Source organism: Moschus berezovskii, chromosome 5 (assembly GCF_049115385.1).
Source record: "Moschus berezovskii isolate FMDL1 chromosome 5, NW_MosBer_1.0, whole genome shotgun sequence".
Taxonomy (NCBI): Eukaryota; Metazoa; Chordata; class Mammalia; order Artiodactyla; family Moschidae; genus Moschus; species Moschus berezovskii.
In genome coordinates, this window is record NC_142464.1 from 111,192,431 (window position 1) to 111,208,051 (window position 15,621).

At 40.2% G+C, this 15,621-nt stretch overlaps 1 protein-coding gene across 11 annotated transcripts in view; it reads left to right on the forward strand.

The window, feature by feature from the left end:
* Positions 1-15,621, forward strand: part of PTPN13 (protein tyrosine phosphatase non-receptor type 13) — a 236,756-nt gene that overhangs the window by 195,310 nt on the left and 25,825 nt on the right. For all 11 annotated transcript variants that reach the window (XM_088836450.1, XM_088836452.1, XM_088836454.1 and 8 more), the window contains 5 exons: positions 347-417; positions 3,952-4,013; positions 7,679-7,772; positions 8,470-8,607; positions 8,703-8,791. In XM_088836450.1, the coding sequence (XP_088692576.1) occupies positions 347-417; positions 3,952-4,013; positions 7,679-7,772; positions 8,470-8,607; positions 8,703-8,791 (454 nt within the window). The remainder of the gene's footprint in view (positions 1-346; positions 418-3,951; positions 4,014-7,678; positions 7,773-8,469; positions 8,608-8,702; positions 8,792-15,621) is intronic.

Sequence of the window (15,621 nt, forward strand, 5' to 3'; positions counted from 1 at the left end):
GTCTAAAATCAGTTTTTTTCATCTTTCTACTTTTATCTTTGCTGAAGTCACTAAAGATACAGTAGTAGTCCCAATTACCTTCCCCTTCATCCTGCTTCCAGCTACAAACTAGCCAGTTATTATTTTATTATTTAAAGAAGTGATTCTTAATCTTTTTTCAGTCATGATATAGATAAAGACTGATAAAATCTTGTCTACAGCTTCAGAAAGTACCTAGACCCCTGAAGCCCATCCAAAATAAAACTCAAGGCTAAATGGTTAACAGATAGTTTGAAGGATACTTAAGCAAATATCTTAAATAATTTGCAGTTTTGTTTTCTTTCTTTTTCTCTTTTAAACAACACAGAGATGGTCATCCAGTGGTTCCCAGTTCCAAGAGGTCTGCTGTTTCAGCTTCAAAGTTAGCCAAAGCCAATGGTAAGGATACAGTGATTTTATTTTTTATGATACAAGTAGCTGTGGAGAGGTAACTATCTTTTCCTAAAAGCAAGTTTCAGTTCAGTTCAGTCGCTCAGTCGTGTCCGACTCTCCGCAACCCCATGAATCACAGCATGCCAGGCCTTCCTGTCCATCACCAACTCCCAGAGTTCACTCACACTCATGTCCACAGAGTCAGTGATGCCATCCAGCCATCTCATTCTCTGTCGTCCCCTTCTCCTCCCGCCCCCAACCTTTCCCAGCATCAGAGTCTTTTCCAGTGAGTCAACTCGTCGCATGAGGTGGCCAAAGTATTGCAGTTTCAGCTTTAGCATCAGTCCTTCCAATGAATACCCAGGATTGATCTCCTTTAGAATGGACTGGTTGGATCTCCTTGCGGTACAAGGGACTCTTTGGGTACTATCAATAAAGTGTTCTATTTCCCTTCCAGACTATTTTGCAGAATCTAAGTGAAAAAGTGACATTTAAATAAAAGCTTGTCTAAAATTCAGTGCATGATAGGAAAGAGTGGAGCAGCATGGACCCTAGGATTTAAAGCCAGACAGACCTGAGTTCATTAGGTCCCATGTAACTATTTGATCCATATCTAAGCCTCTGTTTTCTACCAGAGAGATGAAAAGATTATTATAAAAGTATCTACCTTATAAAGTTATAATGAGGCATTATAAATACAGTAATATATCAACTTATTACAATGATTGTCACATAATAATTTACTCAGGCGGTTACTGAATTTCTTTTCTGTGCCAGGCAGAGTTCTGGGCATTGTGAGGATAGCAAAGAGTAAACAAAGTATCTGTCTTATAATCTAGCATAATAATAGAAATTGTAGTATTAATAGTGGTGGCAGCAGCTAAGATTAATTTAATGCTTTTTCTGGACTAAGCATTCTTCCAGGTGCTCAGATACTCACAACAACCCTGTGAGACTTATATCCTCCTTTTATTGAAGCAAAAACTGAGGCCCTGAAAAGTCTGATAGCTTGCCCAAACTCAAAGGGTAAATAAATAGTCAAAGCAGAATTTAAACCTAGGATGTCTGACTCCATGCTCTCATTTACATAATCAGGCTTGGTAAGTGTAGCTTTTATTGGCAGTATTCATACCATATAAGAATGTTAGGCACAGGGGAATGTGGTCAAACTTAGAGTGTTTGAAATGTAAATCCAGTACTTCTTATTAGAGCTACACTTTTAGGGTATTTGGCCACCACCATGCTCAGAAGCTCAGCCGTGTCCAACTCTTTGCAACCCCATGGACTGTAGCCCACCAGGCTCCTCTGTCCATGGGATTGTCCAGACAAGAATACTGATGTGGGTTGCCATTTCGTTCTCCAGGGGATCTTCCCTACTCAGGGATCCAAACTGGGTCTCTTGCTTTGCAGGCAGATTCTTTACCAACTGAGCCACCAGGGAAGCCCAGTAGTATCTAAGTACCACAACAGCTCAGAGAAATCTGACAACTGCAGCCTGGTTTGATTATCTTCTAAAAGCTAAAGCGCATCTGTTTCTCTCCTCCTCTGTTGTTATCTTGAATGCCTTAGGGGCCCTTCCTGCTGCTCTCTGATAATTCTGGTTCACAGTAGAGTCAGACTACCTCACACAACAGTCAGGAGAGCATTTGTGTAGTGACCTCTGAGACGGCTCGTTCATAACTTTCAAGCCTGAGGAAAGTAGTTGTGCCCTGCCCTCCTTGTAGAAACTGCCTAGTAATCTGTCTTTATGGGATTCCGTTCCGTTCCATCGCTCAGTCGTGTCCGACTCTTTGCGACCCCGTGGACTGTAGCCTAACCAGGCTTCTCCGTCCATGGGATTCTCAAGGCAAGAATACTGGAGTGGGTTACCGTTTCCTTCTCCAGGGGATCTTCCCGACCCAGGGATCGAACCCGGGTCTCCCGCATTGGAGGCAGACACATTAACCTCTGAGCCACCAGGGAAGCCCAATAGTCTGACCTAATTTCTTTATGGGATTCTCTGACCTAATTTCTTTATGAATTCTGAAAAATCATATAGTATCATTCATAGGAATTCTCTTGCAGTGATGAATATGTAAAATGGTACAACCATTTTGGAAAGCAGTTTGCCAGTGTCTTAAAAATTTAAACATACCTACTGTGTGATCCAGCCATTCCACTTCTTTATTTACTCAGGAGAAAAGAAAGCATATATCCAGGGACAAAAACTTGTCCAGGAATTTTTTTAGCAGCTTTCTTTATAACTACCAAAGTCAAAAACCACTCAAATGACCAAGAACTGTTAAATGAATAACTGTATAAACAGCCTATGGGAAAACCCTAATGAACTTTTTGGCCAACCCAGTAATATATTTGAACAGTAGAATATTACTCAGCAATAAAAATGAATAGACTGTTGATACATGCAACAACATAATTAAAATAAACTCAAAATAGGTATGCTGAATGAAAGAAGCCAAATATAATAATACAAAATGGAATTCATATTGTATTATTCAATTTATACAAAACTGTACAAAAATGCAAGTTAATCTGTACTGACAAAGTAGATCAGTGGCTGCCTGAGGACAGGGCGAGAGAGCGGGGACAGGGGAGAGGTTGCAAATAACCAGCTGTTTGTTTCATACCATCGCAATATGATTCCTTTGAATGAGTGGTTCAGTTTTAGTACCCTGTTTAATTATTTTTCCTGGCAATTTAATAAAGTATCTCCTAGAAATAATGAATCTAATTTTTTAAAATACATACATTTTTAACTGTAGAGGAAGCAATCTCATTTTTAATATGGGTATCGAATTTTTGTGCTGAGGGCTAAGAGTTAAAATCAGCATTTGGTTTAGAAATATAGTCTCCAGTTATGTCCACACTTATTTTCCTGTGTTAAATCAATAGTCTTTGTGAAATGAGATAAAGGATCTGCTATCTTTCCGATGACTATAGTTCAGCACCAACGATTTCTCTCCCATTTAGTTGGGAAAATCTATATTCAGTTTCAAATACTAGAAACATTTAGACCAAACTGAGCTTTTATACCAACTTTTTTTTTTTTTTTAAGAGAAATAGTTGACTTTGTCCTTGGAATAAAACCCTCCTCTAACATTTGATTCCATCTAGTTGATTTTAGACGGAGAAGGCAATGGCAAGCCACTCCGGTACTCTTGCCTAGAAAATCCCATGGATGGAGGAGCCTGGTAGGCTGCAGTCCGTGGGATCGCTAAGGGTCGGACACGACTGAGCGACTTCACTTTCACTTTTCACTTTCACACATTGGAGAAGGAAATGGCAACCCACTCCAGTGTTCTTGCCTGGAGAATCCCAGGGACGGGGGAGCCTGGTGGGCTTCCGTCTATGGGGTCACACAGAGTCGGACACGACTGAAGTGACTCAGCAGCAGCAGCAGTTGATTTTAAATCACATGGTGTTATGATCTCTCAGTTTATTAATAAATAAGAACATGCTTAGAAATTGTAGATCTTCTTTCACTATTGTCCCTAATGTAGTTCTGAATGGCTCATCTTTTTCTTTCTGTTCTTCCTTCAGGTCCTCACATTGTGGAGCTTTGTGGCAAACCTTTGCTCACACCTAATAACTCGTTCTCCAAGGTAAGTGAAAGACCACCTTCTTTAGATACAAGTATTGATTTTAGATACGTGTACTTAGTAAGCAGCTTTTATTTTCTTGGGCTCCAAAATCATTGCAGATGATGACTGCAGTCATGAAATTAAAAGATACTTGCTCCTTGGAAAGAAAGCTAGACAACCTAGACAGTGTTTTAAAAAGCAGAGATATCACTTAGCCGACAAAGGTCCGTGTTGTCAAAGCTGTGGTTATTCCAGTAATTGTGTATGGATGTGAGAAAGTGAAAATCACTCAGTCGTGTCCAACTCTTTGCAACCGCATGGACTATACAGTCCCTGGAATTCTCCAGGCCAGAATACTGGATTGGGTAGCCTTTCCCTTCTCCAGGGGATCTTTCCAACCCAGAGATCAAACCCAGGTCTCCCACATTACAGGCAGATTCTTTTATCAGCTGAGCTACAAGGGAAGCCCGTGGATGTGACAGTTGGATCATATAGAAAGCTGAACACCAAAGAACTGATGATTTCAAATTGTGGTTCTTGAGAGTCTCTTGGACTGCAAGGAGATCAAACCAGTCCATCCTAAAGGAAACAACCCTGAATATTCACTGGAAGGACTGATGCTGAAGCCTCAATACTTTGGCCACCTGATGTGAAGAGCCAACTCATTGGAAAAGACCCTGATGCTGGGAAAGATTGAGGGCAGGAGAAGAAGGGGGCAGCAGAAGATGAGACGGTTAGATAGCATTACCAACTCAATGGACATGAACTTAAGCAAACTCTGGAAGATAGTGAAGGACAGGGAAGCCTGACGTGCTGCAGTCCACGGGGTCACACAGAGAGACAGACATGACTTAGCGACTGAACAACAGTAGGACTTAGTAAGTAGCTCGCACAGTGGAAACCCCAGCACAGTGACCCCTCATCACCGGGCACACATTCAGCTCTCAGGGGTGGGGGTGTCACAGTCGTGTCCGACGCTTGTGAACACATGGACTGTAGCCCGCCAGGTTCCTCTGTCCGTGGGACTCTCCAGCCAACAGCACTGGAGTGGCTTGCCAGTTCCTTCTCCAGAGGATATTCCCAACCCGGGAATCAAACCTGGGCCTCCTGCATTGCAGGCAGATTCGTTACTTAGTGAGCTACGAGGGAAGCCCACATTCAGCTCTTCAATAGGCTAATTACTTACATAGATAGCTTTAGTGCTTGATGGGATTTTCTGCTTTACGTGCACAGTTCTTTTGGTGATCTCTTAGATATCCAGAAGAGAAGAATGTAGTTAAGAGTGGGTTAACACTGACCAGCAGTGACTCTCAAATGACAAGTCTCTGCTACTAATGAGTCAAAACTGTAGTGGCAAAAGAAACAGGCTTACTTGTTTTTTGAAAGACATAGAAAATGCTTCACTACATAATAAAATGAAAGAACCTAAATCATTTAAGATTAGGATAGAGAAATCTGGAGGTGATTTAACATAACTGTTTTAATATGTAAATAAATTCTACTTTCCAGCTTTTTGTTTAAGGCTACATGTATGCCCATTTGTCTGGTGAACATTTCTTTTGACTTCCTGGCATGTAATGTATGGGACTTCCTAGGTGGCATGGTGGTAAAGAATCCGCCTGCTCATGCAGGAGATGCAAGAGATGTGGATTCAATCCCTGGGTAGGGCAGAACCCCTGGAGTAGGAAATGGCAACCCGCTCTAGTATTCTTGTCTGGGAACTTCCATGGACAGAAGAACCTGGCAGGCTATAGTCCATGGGGTCGCAAAGAGTCAAGACATGACTGAGCAGGCACGCACACATGTAATGTACACAGTTCACAGCTGCATCTTTATTTTGTGGAATTGTCTTATCTCAGACATGTCTCATACAGTCTCTTCTGAACCTCAGTACTTGAATGTTTTTCCTTGTAAAATCCAGACCTGAGGCATTTCCCTCCTAGTAATCTGAAAATCTTATCAGCTCGACAAGATTTCTGGGAGTGAGCTGGGTTTAGTGCAGGAAGAGAAAATGAATTTACTGACCAGAAGCCCCAAATTCCATGCCTTTCATCTCACTGCGTTGTCTCGAGAACTTGCAACATGGTTTAGCATGTCAAATGATTAGGACACAAAAATAAAACTTTCTTAGTGTCTGTATGTTGGTAGATTAAGACATGGCTACACATTATGTTCTGTTTATTCAGAAAGTCTCTGATTTCACATAGCTGAAGCAACTGAATTTCCATGTATTTCTAGTGTTAGTCATGCTGTGTAGTGCTTATTTTCTTTGTAAATATCACCATGTTGTTGAAAGGGAGAAAGAGTAGAGTTTCTGTTTAAATTAACATAAAACTCTAGAAATTAGAACTTTTGTTATTTGTGATTGCAAACATTTTTGTTGGAATTAAAATCTTCCAGGAAGGCTCTCAAACAATATTCTGTCCTTGAATACTAATGTCTGTACCATGAATTTCTCATGTAGAACAGAATTTTACAATCCAATGAGATTTTTGACTTTATGTAACCACTATTCGGAGAAGGAAATGGTAACCCACTCCAGTATTCTTGCCTGGAGAATCCGCAGGCTACAGTCCATGGGGTCGCAAAGAGTCGGACACGACTGAGCTACTGAACGGAACGGAACCACTATTTGAGGCTTCTCATATGGCTCAGTGGTAAAGAATCTGCCTGCCAAGCAGGAGATGAGGTTTGAGTCCCTGGATTGGGAAGATCCCCTGGAGGAAGAAACAGCAACCCACTCCAGTATTCTTGCCTGGAGAATCCAACTGACAAAGGAACCTGCCAGGCTACTGTACATGGGGTCGCAAAGAGTCGGACACAACTGGGTGACTAAAGAACAGCAGCAGCAACCACTATTTATAGAAATAACTTTATCCTTGCATCTACTATCCTTTTCATTTTAATTTAAAAAGTAAAATCTTTAGAGCAAACCACCTTTTATTTGTATAAATTATTTTCATTTATTCAAATCACTTAATTTTGCATTTTTTTCCCTAATCATCTTTCTTTTTATAGGTTGCATGCCATGAAGTGCTTCACAATTATCCATTAAATTTAAAAAGTTACATTCCATTTAATAATTACTTAATAATTACAAATCCATTGCTCTTTTCCTCGAGCCAAGATGAGATTTAGATTAGATTTGAAAATCTTTACAGCCAACAGTTGATCAGGTCACTAAATCGAAGACTGTGTCCATGAAACCATTTCACAAATACTTAAAAGATTGACTTTTTTTCCATTTCCCTCGACTTCTAAGTTTAGTAGTACTATTTAACTTTTCTGAAAAATTCTATGGAAGATAAATCCCATAAAATATGCTTTAAAAAGAGATTTCTGTAGTCAAGTAAGTTTAGGAAATAGTACACAATGCATTTATCTTTTGACAACTCACAGTTTATATTAGTAAGTATTATGAGAATTCTTGAAATTAAAATGTTGATCTAATGTTTAATCTAGTGTTTCTAGACATATTTGATGATGGAAAGGCCAATTCCCTTTGCATATATCATTGCACTAGTATTTCCTAGAAGCACCGATGCAATTTGCGGAGACAGAAGAAGGATTTTCTACTGAGAAAGACGGGGAGAAGGACATGGAGGCGCAATGTGCAGTCTCTCCCTAATTCTGGAAGTTAGTAAAATAGTAAACTAATGATTTGCTTTGTTTTTTTTATATTTTAGATTAATGGAGAAGAAATCATTGAAATTTTGTACCCTGAAGGAAAATGTTCTACTTATCAGACGAAGGAATCAGCAAACCTGATTCTGTACAAAGGTAGTTTTCCAAATCAGCCATCCAATTACTCTAAGTGCCCTAATAATTCAAGTTTTAAAGAAATATTGGTAGCCTTTCTTATTTGCCTTACATGCTCCTGTATTTTACAAGGAAAGATTGGTGTTCAAAGAAATAAAAGAATAGCATAAAATTAATATTATTAGCTGTGCTACTGTACAGATTTCCAGTATTCATTCTCACCTGTAAGATTAAAACAAATTTTAATTGCTTGAAGAGAGAGCAGTTTTATTTGATAATGTTTCTTGTATTCTTTGAAGCAGCAATTCACAAGCTACCTAATAACTGAGAAATTTTTTCTTGAAGATGTTTGGGCTGCCCTATTATTATATATTATATTTCCATAATCTTTGTAAGATCTTTAGTTGAACTTCTTTAGTTTCCTTTATAGATTAATAGTTTAGGACTAGTTTAGGGAAATAAAACATTAAATTATTACTGTTTCATGAAAAGGTGTATCACACACATTGATTTTGGTTTATTCAGTTGCATTTGTGTGGTCTTTGTCTTAAGACTCAGAATAGTTTTAGAAGTAAAAGATGCTTTCCCTGTCATTGCTGCTTTTTCAGAGTAAATGTTTAAAATTTGAAGTACCTGGCATGTTATATGTGCCACATGGTCTCTTTCTCCTATCAATATTTTTTAAAGTAAAACCCCATGTTGATTACTGTTTTTGAAGAATCTGATGGACAAGAAGATGAGAACTACGATGATCCTCAAGAAGCTGAAGTTATCCAGTCTTTGCTGGCTGTTGTGGATGAGGAAGCTCAGAATCTTTTAAACCAAAATAACGCAGCAGGAGATGCCTGTGTTCCAGGTAGATGCACCAGAATGAGAAAGTTAGTACCCTCAAGGACACCGGAAGGCCTCCTCAGAGCATTTTAATTCCTCTTGGCCCATTCTCTTGCCCAGGCGCATTGAAAGCCAACGGGAAGTTGTCTGAAGAGAGAGCAGAAGATGCAGACTGTGATGGTTCCCCTTTACCTGAAGAGTTTACAGAGGTAAGGGTAATACCTAGGCAGACACTCTGTGATGCTCTGTCTTACTGGAAATCTCTGATAGGTCTTACCTCTCGCAGCCTACCAGTTTCCCTTCTAAATATTAGAGATAATGTCCTGATGGCTGATTAGTAACCTCAGTCAGAGTTAGAACTGATATCTTTTACTCATTTTGCAGAAAGAACTTAACCTTTAAATCATTTAGCCTCTTTTGGTGAAGGTTTCCATTCAGGCAAAAAGTGCCCAAAAATCTTGAATTTTTTTTTTGGTATCTTTATTATTGTTGCACCAAATAAAAGTTGGCAATTCCAAGATCCCATTCCAGTTAATACCTAACCTAGGTCGAAAATTTGATTTTTATCCTTGAATGCTTGTTTTCTTCTGTCTTTAATTCTTGGTCTTAATTATCATGAAAACATATTTTTTTCAGTTATTCCTTGGCTTTTGCTGTGATTGGCCTGCAATTTCAGTTGAGACATGTTTTAATAGATTTGGGCAGCTGGCTCATTCATAATACATTAGATTAGTTGGATCCAAACTAATAAAAATAAGCTGTCCAAGAATTAGTGTTCAACATATATAAATTTGTTAAAATATTTAAGAAAATAAAACTCAAAAGTTGGAATCATCTTAGATTCATTTTCTTGTTGCATTTGAGAGTCATCCTATGCCAAATAATCAATTATATCTAGAATGAAAAAACAACAGGGTCCTAATGTCTAGCACAGGGAATTAGTTTCAATATCCTGTAACCATACTGGAAAAGAATATTAAAAGAATGTTTCAAACAAAAAGTCATCCCATTCCAGAGAAAGTATTACTATTCAAATTTCCTTAAGCCAAAAGAAAAAGAGAAAAAAACGATTTTCAAAATGTAATAATAAACCTATTTAAGACTCAGGCTTCATATCTTCTGGGATATTGAGCTGACTAAGAAAAAAGCATAAAATAGTGGATAAATAATGTTGTTGTTCAGTCTCTCAGTTGTGTCTGACTCTTTGCAACCCCATGGACTGCAGCATGCCAGGCTTTCCTGTCCTTCACCTTTTCCCGAAGCTTCCTCAAATTCATGTCCATTGAGTGGATGATACCATCCAGCCATCTCATCCTATGTTACCATCTTCTCCTCCTGACCTCAATCTTTCCCAGCATCAAGTTCTTTTCCAATGAGTCGGCTCTTCGCATCATGTGACAAGAGTATTGGAGCTTCAGCATTAGTCCTTCCAATGAATATTCAGGGTTGATTTCCTTTAGGATTGGCTGGTTTGATCTCCTTGCAGTCCAAGGGACTGTCAATAGTCTTCTCCAGCACCAGTTTGAAAGCATCAATTCCTCAGTACTCAGCCTTCTTTATGGTCCAACTCTCAAATCCATACATGACTAATGGAAAAACCATAGCTTTGACCATACGGACCTTTGTCAGCAAAGTGATGTCTCTGCTTTTTAATACGCTGTCTACCTTTGCGATAGGTTTTCTTCCAAGGTGCAAGCGTCTTTTAATTTCATGGCTGCAGTCACCATCTGCAGTGATTTTGGAGCCCAAGAAAATAAAGTCTTTCACGGTTGCAGTTGTTTCCCCATCCGTTTGCCAAGAAGTAATGGAACTGGATGCTATGATCTTCGTTTTTTGAATGTTAAGTTTCAAGCCAGCTTTTTCATTCTCCTTTCACCTTCATCAAGAGGCTCTTCAGTTCCTCTTCTCTTTCTGCCATAAGGATGGTGTCATCTGATGTTATTGATATTTCTCCAGGCAATCTTGATTCCAGCTTGTGCTTCACCCATCCTGGCGTTTCATATGATGTACTCTGCATTAAAGTTAAATAAGCACGGTGACACACTATACTGCCTTGACATACTCTTTTCCCAATTTGGAACCAGTCCATTGTTCCATGTCCAGTTCTAACTTGCTTCTTGACCTGCATACAGATTTCTCAGAAGGCAGGTCAGGTGGTCTGGTATTCCCGTCTCTTGAATTTCCAACAGTTTGTTGTGATCCACACAGTCAAAGGCTTTGGCATAGTCAAAATAGTACGTAAGCCTGCTCAAAGTAGGCATCGCTGTATCTATATGAATCTGATCTTGCTCATTGTTTGCGGATAATTTCCCTCACAGGTCTTCTTAATCTTCCTGATGAACATCTTCAAAATTGTCAAAACCAAGCTGCTTTGGATTCTTATTATGCATGTACCCACACACAGTCTCATATGCACTTGATTATTTTCATTAAAAACTTACAAATAATTAATGTGTATAAATAAAAAGAAGCGTTTATCTGTTTGGTATGTATTTCCTAACCTTAAAAAAATGACTACACAAATATTAGATAGCTCACAATATATCATGCTGTAGTGTTTTTTACGTAAGATGCTGTTCTTTTGTACTATCAAAAGACTAATAATTATAGCAATAAGCTCTTTGTAAAAGGTTTTCTGAATATTTTAAATCGGACTGACTTTAATCATATTTTATTAATAATACTATTTAAAATACGCCTTGCAGTGTATGTTCTGAGATCTCTTAACTAAGGCCATAATGACACATCTCTCTAGACAGAATATTAAAAAGCAGAGACAAACCTCCAGATAGTCAAAGTTATGGTTTTTCCAGTAGTCATGTATGGCTGTGAGAGTTGGACCATAAAGAAGGCTGAAGACTGAAGATGTTTTCAAATTGTGGCACAGGAGAAGATTCTTAAGAGTCCCTTCGACTGCGAGGAGATCAAACCAGTCAATTCCAAAAGAAATCAACCCTGAATATTGATTGGAAGGACTGATGCTAAAGCTGAAGCTCTAATACTTTGGCCACCTGTTGCAAAGAGATGAGTCATTGGAAAAGACCCTGATGCTGGGAAACATTGAGGGCAGGAGGAGAAGGGGGTAACAGAAGATGAGATGATTGGATGGCGTTACTGAATCAATGGCCTTGAGTTTGAGCAAACTCTGGGAAATAGTGAAGGACAGGGGAGCCTGGCATATTGCAGTCTGTGGGGTCCCAAAGAGTCGAACACCAGTTAGTGACTGAACAAAAACAACCCTTGACTACAATAGTCTCTCCGTGTCCCCCATCCATAGTTCCACTTTCAGAGGTTTCAGTTACCCACAGGCAACCTCAGTTAGAAAATGTTAAATGGAAAATTCCAGAAATAAACATTCATAAATTTTAAACTGCACGCCATTTTAAGTAGTAAGATGAAATTTTGCACATTCTTGCTCAATCCCACCCAGAACACAAATCATCATTTTGCCCATAAGTCACTTAGTAGCCATCTTGGTTATCGGAGCAACCATTGCAGCATCGAAGTGTGTAATGTAACTTATTTGTGTTTCTATAACTTATTGCACTTAATAATGGCCCTGAAGTGCCAGAGTAGTGATGCTGGCAGTTTGAATTCACCAAAGAGAAACCATAAGTGCTTCAAGTGAAAAGATGAACATTCTCTACTTCATAAAGGAAGAAAAAAATCATATGCCGAGGTTAGTTCTATAGTACGAACAAATCTGTGAAATTGTGAAGAAGGTAAAAGAAATTTGTGCTACAAGTTCTGTTGTTGCACTTTGGACTGGAAATGTTACAGCCACAGTGTGTGAAAGTGCTTAGTTAAGATGAAAAAGGCATTCAGTTTGTGAGTGGAAGACATGAACAGGAGACAGTGTTGAGTACTGTCCGTGGTTTCCATCATTCACTGGGGGCTTTGAAACAAATCCCGCTCAGATAAGGGGGGGTTACTGTGACTCTTAGTAAAGTACTTCAGGCCAGTGTCTGTGTCTTATTTATGAGTGAAGGAATGAATGCCAGTCATAGGCGTTATTGTAAATTATCATCTAATGTTTCAAAACTCTTCACTTTAGCTGTTGCTGAACTTGTTGGATTATTTGGGGGAAGGACTGATGCTAAAGCTGAAACTGCAATACTTTGGCCACCTCATGCGACGAGTTGACTCACTGGAAAAGACTCTGATGCTGGGAAGGATTGGGGGTGGGAGGAGAAGGGGATGACCGAGAATGAGATGGCTGGATGGCATCACTGACTCTGTGGACATGAGTTTGAGTGAACTCCAGGAGTTGGTGATGGACAGGGAGGCCTGGCGTACTGTGATTCATGGGGTCGCGGAGAGTCGGACACGACTGAGCGACTGAACTGAACTGAACAGGGTTAGAACTGGACATGGAACAACAGACTAGTTCCAAATAGGAAAAGGAGTACATCAAGGCTATATATTGTCACCCTGCTTATTTAACTTCTATGCAGAGTAAATCATGAGGAACGCTGGGCTGGAAAAAGCAGAAGCTGGAATCAAGATTGCCAGGAGAAATATCAATAACCTCAGATATGCAGATGACACCACCCTTATGGCAGAAAGTGAAGAGGAACTCAAAAGCCTCTTGATGAAAGTGAAAGAGGAAAGTGAAAAAGTTGGCTTAAAGCTCAACATTCAAAAAACTAAGATCATGGCATCTGGTCCCATCACTTCATGGGAAATAGATTGGGAAACAGTGGAAACAGTGTCAGACTTTATTTTTGGGGGCTCCAAAATCACTCAGATGGTGACTGCATCCATGAAATTAAAAGACACTTACTCCTTGGAAGGAAAGTTACGACCAACCTAGACAGCATATTAAAAAACAGAGATATTACTTTGCCAACCAAGGTCCATCTAGTCAAGGCTATGGTTTTTCCATTGGTCATGTATGGATATGAGAGTTGGACTGTGAAGAAAGCTGAGTGCTAAAGAATTGATGCTTTTGAACTGCGATGTTGGAGAAGACTCTTGAGAGTCCCTTGGACTGCAAGGAGATCCAATCAGTCCATCCTAAACAAGACCAGTCCTGGGTGTTCATTGGAAAGACTGATACTGAAGCTGAAACTCCAGTACTTTGGCCACCTCATGCGAAGAGTTGACTTATTGGAAAAGACCCTGATGCTGGGAGGGATTGGGGGCAGGAGTAGAAGGGGAAAACAGAGAATGAAATGGCTGGATTGCCCGGGTCCAGGCCCGGAAAGAGTCCAGGGATACCTTCAGGATGAGCGGTGTTGGCAAGAAAAGAGAAAAAAAAAAGCGAGTCGAGTCTTGGTAGAGTACAGGATCAAGACTGCTTTATTTTTTACATCAATGCTTATGTACCCTGAAACCGGCAATACTAAAAAGGGAGAAGGGATTGTCTTGATACAATTGTGCCAGGAATGCAGTCGTAGACCATCTTCTAGAACAGTCAGCACCTTCACGCATAACTCTCAAACAATGGGCTTTTAAGACATCAAGGCCACAAGGCATGAGAAATTGGCTTTATCTGTGTTCAGTTCAGTTCAGTTGCTCAGTCGTGTCCGACTCTCTGCGACCCCATGAATCATAGCACACCAGGCCTCCCTGTCCATCACCAACTCCCGGAGTTCACTCAAACTCATGTCCACAGAGTCGGTGATGCCATCCAGCCATCTCATTCTCTGTCGTCCCCTTCTCCTCCCGCCCCCAACCTTTCCCAGCATCAGAGTCTTTTCCAGTGAGTCAACTCGTCGCATGAGGTGGCCAAAGTATTGGAGTTTCAGCTTTAGCATCAGTCCTTCCAATGAACACCCAGGATTGATCTCCTTTAGAATGGACTGGTTGGATCTCCTTGCAGTCCAAGGGACTCTCAAGAGTCTTCTCCAGCACCACAGTTCAAAAGCATCAATTCTTCAGCGATCAGCTTTCTTCACAGTCCAACTCTCACATCCATGCATGACCACGGGAAAAACCATAGCCTTGACTAGACGTACCTTTGTTAGCAAAGTAATGTCTCTGCTTTTTAATATACTATCTAGGTTGGTCATAACTTTCCTTCCAAGGAGTAAGTGTCTTTTAATTTCATGGCTGCAATCAGCATCCGCAGTGATTTTGGACCCCCAAAAAATAAAGTCTGACACTGTTTCCACTGTTTTTCCATCTATTTCCCATGAAGTGATGGGACCAGATGCCATGATCTTTGCTTTCGGAATGTTGAGCTTCAAGCCAACCTTTTCACTCTCCTCTTTCACTTTCATCAAGAGGCCTTTGAGTTCCTCTTCACTTTCTGCCATAAGGGTGGTGTCATCTGCATATCTGAGGTTATTGATATTTCTCCCAGCAATCTTGATTCCAGCTTGTGCTTCTTCCAGCCCAGCGTTCCTCATGATGTACCCTGCATATAAGTTAAATAAGCAAGGTGACAATATATAGCCTTGACGTATTCCTTTTCCTATTTGGAACCAGTCTGTTGTTCCATGTACAGTTCTGACTGTTGCTTCCTGACCTGCATACAGGTTTCTCACGAGGCAGGGCAGGTGGTCTGGTATTTCCATCTCTTTCAGAATTTTCCACAGTTTATTGTGAGCCACACAGTCAAAGGCTTTGGCATAGTCAATGAAGCAGAAATAGATGTTTTTCTGGAACTCTCTTGCTTTCTCCATGATCCAGCGGATGTTGGCAATTTGCTGGTTCCTCTGCCTTTTCTAAAACCTGCTTGAACATCTGGGAGTTCACGGTTCACATATTGCTGAAGCCTGGCTTGGAGAATTTTGAGCATGACTTTACTAGCGTGTGAGATGAGGGCAATTGTGCGGTAGTTTGAGCATTCTTTGGCATTGCCTTTCTTTGGGATTGGAATGAAGACTGACCTTTTCCAGTCCTGTGGCCACTGCTGAGTTTTCCAAATTTACTGGCATATTGAGTACAGCACTTTCACAGCATCATCTTTCAAGATTTGAAATAGCTCAACTGGAATTCCATCACCTCCACTAGCTTTGTTCGTAGTGATGCTTTCTAAGGCCCACTTGACTTCACATTCCAAGATGTCTGGCTCGAGGTCAGTGATCACATT